Source organism: Chaetura pelagica, unplaced genomic scaffold, assembly GCF_000747805.2.
Source record: "Chaetura pelagica isolate M959 unplaced genomic scaffold, ChaPel_1.0 scaffold90, whole genome shotgun sequence".
Classification (NCBI taxonomy): Eukaryota; Metazoa; Chordata; class Aves; order Apodiformes; family Apodidae; genus Chaetura; species Chaetura pelagica.
In genome coordinates, this window is record NW_009953496.1 from 6481064 (window position 1) to 6489533 (window position 8470).

At 38.9% G+C, this 8470-nt stretch overlaps 1 protein-coding gene across 1 annotated transcript in view; it reads right to left on the reverse strand.

Moving 5' to 3' along the window:
- STX7 (syntaxin 7) overlaps nucleotides 1-8105 on the reverse strand; it is a 23829-nt gene extending 15724 nt beyond the window's left edge. Inside the window, exon 1 of the mRNA XM_009999128.1 lies at nucleotides 8024-8105. Within this exon, the coding sequence (XP_009997430.1) occupies nucleotides 8024-8105 (82 nt within the window). The remainder of the gene's footprint in view (nucleotides 1-8023) is intronic.
- Between the last annotated feature and the right edge of the window lie 365 nt (nucleotides 8106-8470).

Consider the following 8470-nt stretch of genomic DNA (forward strand, 5'->3'; position numbering starts at 1 on the left):
GGAAGAGAAGCATTATTTGTATAATTACACCAGTTTAAACTGCTTTTTCTCAGGGACGACAAGCTTCTTCCAATTATTCAAATCCAATTCAATGTGCTTTCTTTCTGCACTTCAACTGAAAGTACTTGACTAAATATGGAGAGATGCTGCATAAAACATTCCTGGGTCAATCTTTTATAAAAGCTTATATATAGTAACCTAATGTTGTTGCAATAAATCCAGCAGACTGGATTTTTTTGTATAAGTGCCTCTTTAAAGCTCCTAGTTGAATTCATACCCACTGAGGATTTAAAACAAATTACACTGCCATTGTGCTGTATGATTCCTATCCCTACTTTAACCAAGAGTGAAAGTTCACTAGATGAATCAAATCCAATACACCAGTCAAAAGACACCAACTTAGTACATAGCAGCCCCATGCCCAAGAGCTCACCTAATTGGAATTAAATATCTAAAAACTTCAACAATACAGTTTTAAGTTATTTGCTTTATTATGTCTTAATTCAATGTTTAAGACTAGAAAAAGATAAAACACTGGGGCAGAGAAACAGTAACTGAAGTATGTATGGGAATAAGAAAACAAAATGAGGATGGGGATTAAGATTGTTCTCAGAGCTCTAAGGACTAAAGACTTGGTAAGTACATAAGAATGGGAAAACACCAAGTCTTGTACCCTCTCCTGTTGAATTTTATTAGAGCTTCGAGCATTTCTAAATTCAATCATGTCCCCAAGTGATGAAGAACCTCAGTAACAATTTCTGGAGTTCAGGACCTACCTGCAGTTTTTTCAGTGCAGCTGTCATTATTTCATGCTGGTTTACTACCATTTACAATGGTCTGCCAAGGACACTGGGAAGTGGGATTGAAGTAGTGCCTGTTCTAATATGAGCATAGAGCACACTAAATACACATTCAGTGCACAGTAAATGATTATGTGATCAATTATTACAGCTCAGCCCAGGGGAAATCATTAAATCAAATTCTAACCACTTCATAACCTAAAATGTCCCCGATAACTCCCTGAAACCCCAAAGTCTGAACATTTCTCTAAAGAATATTGGTAACTAAGTTATAAAAATGATGCATGATTCTGCAGCAAACAGTAGCTGCACAAACACTATAAACCCAACCCACGTACAGGAAGAAAGCTTGTTTTTTTAAGAGGTCAAGGTCATTAACACAGGCAGCTAACTGAGGAGACAAGATGGAAGCAAAGACATGCAACGCCTCACAGACTGGTTGACATAAGAAAGAAGCAGTCAGTCCAAGGGTCATTGGCAGCCAACCACTGACTTGGGTTTATTCTGAGCCCAAACAGGAGTGCAGCCTCCTGCACAGCAGTTCAGTAGACCATCTCCTTCTGTCCTTAAAGAGGAAAATCCAACAGAACTAACTGGTGTAAGTATTTTAAGCACTTTAGAGAGGCTCTTAAATTAACTCTCTAGAGACAGGAAGGAGCCAGTTCACCTTCCCCTTTCTGCTGAAAATCTGGGCTGGTTTGCAAAAGTTGTCTTTTTTAGGAGAGTTCATTTATGCTTGCTCCATCAGAAAAAGCAACAGATGCAAATTGTGGATGTCTTCCATAGTCACCTCAGTATTTACACATTGCACAGCAATTTTACGATTGCTGTTTAAATGGCCTCTAAACTAGGATGGCTTAATTTCCAGACCTCTTCTGTCCCACTACCCCCAGACTAGTTAACTAAGGCAGAGCAAAATAGAGTAGGACAAGGAAAATTCTGTCTTTTGCTGCACAAATTAGCAGAAATAGCACTCTGAGGTGTACGCAAAAGACACTAGCATAAATAAATTCTTGTTCCTCTTGTGCAGTGTCATCCACATAAGAGACTGTTTTTATGCCATTTTTCATAGAACCAAAATATTTTATCAAACAAGACAAAACACAGAAAATAATAACAAAACTCTCCAAATTAATAAACAAGCCTGTGAGGCATATTACTTTAAATATATATTCTACTTTACAGAACAAGGCCTTTAGGAACAGTATGCAAACAATTCACACTTTAAGTTCCCATAAGTTTATTTCTGAAAGAACTGTGGGCTTCATGACTTCACCTGATTGCAGAAAGACAGGCACTCAGAAAGAACCAAAATATCTGAATTCCTCCTCCTATTATCCTTCACATTCAAGTTTTGATTTGGATATAAGAGATTCAATCAAGTTCAATTCCTCAGCAGGTGCTTAAAACACCTGAACAACCAGCCTTTACTGAAACTTCATCCTAAATCCAATAATCCTAATAATTTATTATTTTTTTTTTCAATTAGTATCTTCCCACACAGTTAAATTCTGGTTAACAGCAGCTAATTGGAAACTTTTGACAATATCAACGTGAGAAGTCTCAACAAGCTTTACTTCCTATTTGCTTTAAAAACACACCTGTACAAAACCGCATTTTAAATATAGACACAACAGAATTTTCTTCTCATACAGGCTCTGATTTCAACACCTCAGCAATTTCATTTGATTTTCACTTGCCCTTTTGTATATTTCTTCAGCTAAAGAATAATCATGCAAATCTGTTGGTGTTACAAACAGCAGCAGACAGTTTTTCATGAAGGTTTCAGCCTGTTTTTTAAACCACAACAAAAAGGCATATATCAGAACTCTGTATTTTTCAGGATTTAATCTATGCTTATAATTTTCTACAGTTACATGAAGTGAAAGCTAAAGTCACATGATGGATGCAATTCAACTCCCATTTTAACTATGTATCAGTGAAAATACTGGCTTACATAAACTTAGGATCCAACAGATACTAGATAAACTTTCTGTCACAGGAAATGTATCACATGACAGAGGGAACTCTGCTGGCTGAAGCTGACCTTCTGGGAATGTGCTCCATAAGAATTGGTGTTTGTGCTACTTTAACAAACATAAAAGAAAGTCCTTATGAAAGCAACAGTCCTTATGAGAAAGAATCTCTCAAAGCTTGGCAGATTCCCTCTAGCTGTGGACTGTGACTACTGAATTTAATTTTCTTTTTGTTATCTTGCACTATGAAGAACATGTGTTTCTCCAGCTAGGCTGCTTTTCAGTGTGCATGAACAAGTCAAATGCTCTATCACTGACCTTGCCAATACTGAGCAAGGGTAGATCATACTATTCTTACTGGGTTTGCAACTACCACTGCACAAAATATAGAGGGAACATGAATGCCTCAATTCAGTTAGCACAGGTTCTGTAACTGTTTGATTACAGTTTGCAAACCAGAAATACCCTAAAACTCAAAGACTGGGTGTACTTTATCAATTTCAGGCTTTGTTCTGTGTTGCCAGGCAAAAGGCAGCATTCTAAACTGCTTCTAAACCAACATCTCCCTAACCTCAGCTTAAGTCTGCCAGTGGAGACACGACAGTGACCTATCTAGCCTGTACCATTCTTTCCTTCAGGGATTGCAGAGTGACATATTTGGAAGCTCCAAAGAAAACACTAGGAGCAAAAGAAAAGGCATACCAAGTCTGTTTCCTCAATGACCCACACATGGGAGAGAGACTTGAGAAGCATGCTGGAGGAGGAAAACCAATGCTGCTTACTTCTGGCACAGTCTCAGAACACAAGTCCAGTCCCTCCAGCTGAGTAACAGAGGCATTTGCTCCTCTAACTACATCCTTCCGGCTCTTATTACTATGGAGTTCTCCCTGTAGATGAATGCAAATCCCATTTTTCTCCCTTTCGGGAACATTTTGTTAAACAAAAGGCTTTCTCTTTTTGCTACACACAGAGAAGCAAATATTTTAAAAGGCAGGAAGCTGTCAGATTTCAAAGAACTGCTCCCCCTCATCTACACATTCGTATGAAGTCTGAAAGGTTTAAACTTAGGCTTTTGGCTGTTTTGCTTATTCTACTTTCATCTTTCTATTTGTTGAAAGATCAGATTTCTTCTTATCCAATTTTCTACATGCTGTTCAAGAAGAGGAGGGAGCAAAAGAAAAAAAGAATGAAAAATAACATCACACAGTTGTTGTAAATGAGCAACCAACTGGAAATTTTTCAAGAAAATACTGAAGAAAGTAATTGCAAGTTAATCTGCCATTTAAGTGAGAGTGCAACCTGTGAAACCCCATTCTGAAACTAATGCTCCTTCAGTAAACACTGATTAAAATACCTTAATAATGGATTCTACATCTACAAAGCACAGATAGGATGGAGATCTGTACCCTACATCATTCCTTATATTCTGTTCTCCATATTCCATATTCAGGAAGTTGGGAACAAACCTCAGACATCTTTAATTACCTGTTTCAGTAGTCCAACACAATGTTTGTCATCTAGATTTTATAATCAGATGTAAGATAGGCCTGGAATGAGAATTACAATTACTTTGGACCAGATTCCAGACAGACAGACATTTAAACCTTAATCATAAATTGTGTTCTAGTAACACAGAAATTTAGCAGCTGCCTAAGCCTAAGAGGTGCCAAAGCTCATTATACACTTAATTGGTGCTACCATTTCAATCTGAACCTTCCCTAGCTGTTTGCAGATCTGCTTCTCATCACTGCTAACACAGACCTAAAAACAAGCCAGGAAGACATGGCTGGCAGCATTGCTGACCTCCCTGAGGTTCAGCACACAGCACTGCAGCTCACTCAACCACATGTGATGGAGGTTCCACAGGTATTACAGTTCTGGTCAGAAATGGTCACATGGACCCTCTACAAGTGCTTAGAGTGGGTCTGAGAGCCTGACTCTCACTCTCCTGCCTGAGGCCTGCAGCTCTACAGCCAATGGCAAGAAAAGCCTAGAGTTCTGCACTTTCAGATTCTCACTGCAACAGTTTTAACAAAAGGCACAGAGAAATGCTGTGCAGAGTAATTCTATAAATCTAAGCTTAGAGATGTTGTTGATAAGCAAAACATGAGTTTCAGGCTGAGGAAAGTAGACTCATTCCCTAGATGTTGCTAAGAAATGCTGGAAACACAAAACTGAGCCGAGATTCTTCTTTAAAGAACAGCTGAAAGAACCTTCTTTCCATAGAAGCTCTGGGTTTGGGAGCCCAAACACGTATAGGTGCCTTCCACACTTGGGCTTCCAAGAGAGCTGAGTGCAGACTGCAGTGTATGCTGCTTCCCATTAGCTAGCTCAATTGTATCTTCAGGATCCTAAAAATGACCCATCAAGCCCACTACAGGTAACTTTTACTGTAGTAGTTCACCAACAGCTCAATCGAGCCAGAAGCAATTTACAACTTTTAACACGTCTCCAACATAACAATCAACTGCATGATTGGATCAAGAAATCAAGATCAAAAAAGTCTGTTCTTTAAAGTTAAAAAGGTGCTAAGCCAACCGAGCTGTTACCTGAAATAAATATAGATCCTCTCCGTTACCACAGAACAACCCAGTGTAAAAAGAATATTACCTTGCAACTGATACAATTATTTAAGTGGTGTTTCCCTAGCTGAGGGATGAGTGCTACTTGTCAATCAGTAACAGTGGGCTACATGAACTAAGAAAGAAGGGAGGTGAGGATCATGAGTATGAATATGACAGCAGAATCATGTGGATGCATTATGCAGTGTGAGGCATTTAATAGACATATTTTATCTTGTCTATGCATGGCGTATTAAGAACTGCTAATCAAGAACCAGAACAAATTTATTACTTGGAGGGTGTCTGTAATAATTCAACCTTGACAAAATGTTACAGTAAAGATTGTTGTTCCGACCAACACTGCTTGCTGTAAAACCCTAGTGTGTTATGAAATCTCAACAGCACAGTGTTGTCAATCTCAGGAAGTTCCCACAAGTTAAAGGGCCAGCTTCTAGCTGGAAGAGCTAGCTTCCTTTAAACTAGCCTCTATCTCATCTATATCTCTGTAGCAGTATTCAGTTTGCTGGCATGATAACTAAAGCGTGAATTAGTTTTGAGGGACCTCCTCAAAAGGTTCAGTAATCTGAAAAGTAATTATTGTACTCTATTAATCTCACTCTGAAAACCAGAATATCCACCCCTTGTACTCTATTATTAATAATCTCACTCTGAAAACCAGAATATCCACCCAACTCAGTTAAACCAAGAAGATTTCAGATGTGCTGACACATCTCACAAATGCTAAGAATTTCTGGACAGAGCACAAAATCAATTCAACCGCTTGAAAGGAAAAACATGGATTTAGGGTCAAGATACTTCTCTTCCCCTCCCTCCCTAACCAAGATGATGAATTGCAGTCCAAAAGACACCTACTCAGCAGCTGACCAGCTCTACAGCTCTCTAAGTTTGCAGGCTTCTCCCCATTTGACCTGGAAGTTCCCACAGCTCACACCTTCCAACAGAAAGCTGGACAGGTAATACACATGGGAACAAAATAGCCAGAAAAGTGGAAAGCTCAGTCCAAGAAACATGTTCAGCATGCCCACAGAATCCAGATCCTCATAAAATCTACCCAACGAGTATTGACTACAAGAGTAACTGAGTGCTAACAGTTCAGTCAGATCTACAGAAGAGTAAGGGATGAAATCCAGCTGTGTAACTACCAGTCCTAGAAAAGTGCTTGGCTGGAGTTTTTAAAGGCAAAGCTCCTGTTTCTGAAGCCACACAGCAGTGGGGCTAAGAGAGATCTGGACTTGGGTCTTGCAATGGATGAAGCACCTGTCTATTGCTCAGACTTCAGCCACGTAAATTTCAAAAAGGAAAGGAAGGCAGGATTGCAGGTGACCCTTGCAAGTATATCTCCTTGCATCTAAGCCTGGGCAGCTTGCTAAATTTTAGTATGTCTTGTTTGTCCTGAGGGGAGGGGAGGCACAGCAAAAGCAAGAGAGGACATGAAAGTGGCAGGATGAGATTCAGGACTTGCTGAATCCAGCAGATGATATTTCATTATGTTTAGCTATATCACAATGCTATAGTTTCAACCATTGATCTCATTTTACATTTTCACCTGACAACAGAGACCTCTTTTTTACATCTTCGAGCCTCAGTGTCCAACACAGGCTGCTACGTGTCTCTGGAAGACCAAGTTAGAAGCCATGAGACCTACTGAATTCACTGAACAGATTTTAAGAAATAAGGTATATGAGCTTTTACTGAGCCTGTCTGTTAATTTTAGGTTTGAGGAAATACAATCCTGAAGTACAGAAACTCTCCAATAAAGCAAAACTGCATTTTTTCTTCCTGTCTTCTGGGATTTAAATAGATTCTGGAGGAAAATACAAAAAAAGCCCAATCTGTGCCACTAATCAGGGCTACAGATACCAGCTCCTAAAACTTGTCTTGCAAAAGAAAGATCAAACTTCTTATAAAACTGACATACTTAACTGATTAAAATTCATCTAAACTTTTAATTAAAAACCCCATTTCTCCACGCACACTACATCATGTACAACATCAAAAACATGCGTGCCTAAAACCTAGTCATATGCTGCTCATGGCTAGCTCCCTTCTCCTTCACATAATTGGAGAGATCCAAGTTGTATTTGCTTCATATTTAATACTGAAAATAAAATTAAAAATTGAGGGAAAGGGAAAAGGACTGAAAACCCTGGCAGTCCAGCTTACCTCTAACTTGAGCACCCCAGATACGTGGTTAAAAAAAATTAGATGGCATGAATCTAAGCTCAAGTATATTAAAACTTTCACAATCCTATTTACATATCCAATATGTACTTCCAAGGACAAGTTGCAAGGCCACAGCTTCTGCCCCTGCTAAACAAGCTCCAGCAAATATTTGATGCAATCCTTGCTCAGCAAACATCTCAGCCTATCATCTTAAGGTGCCACATAACTGGTCAGGACAAAACTGGCTTATTACCAGCAGCCATCTTACTAATGATTTATTCATTTGGCAAATACTGAGTGATACTACACTTCCCCAGGATAGATCACACATAACCATACATAGAAAGGACTGGATCTACTGTGTAGCTTGCCACAAACCTGTCAAATGAGAAGGTGAAGTCAAAGAGTGAACTCCCATGAATTAGTCTGAGAAACTAACCTCAAAAAAAAGGTCACCACCATTGTTAAAGTTTTATATAAAGCATGCATAAATGCAACTTACAGCATTGTGTGATCTTCTGTATGTTAGAAGTTATGCGTTGGGCTAGTTGATTAGGATCCCCAAATCCGGCTCCGTATGACATGGCTGAGTAGATTCACTCTCCAGATCATCCACAAGGAGAACAGGTCAGACAGGCTCCACCTCTTAAGGACACCTAAGCCCCCCCAGAAAGACAGAGTTATGTTTTGTCACTGATTTTCAAAGTTCTTCATCATCTTTAAGAAGAATGCAGAGGAAAAGATTTAAGAAAACTCTGGATATCAATGTTTACCCTCTCTGAAAACACAGTACTTCAAAGATGGAATTCAAGCAAATGCTTTCTTAAAATAATAAATAAATATGAATGTATTTTTCCTCTGTTAATGCCGAATCATCTGATGAATTATGTCCCAAAGCAAATATATTATTATTTCCATATGGTGGATGACCTATCCCACCAATACAAAC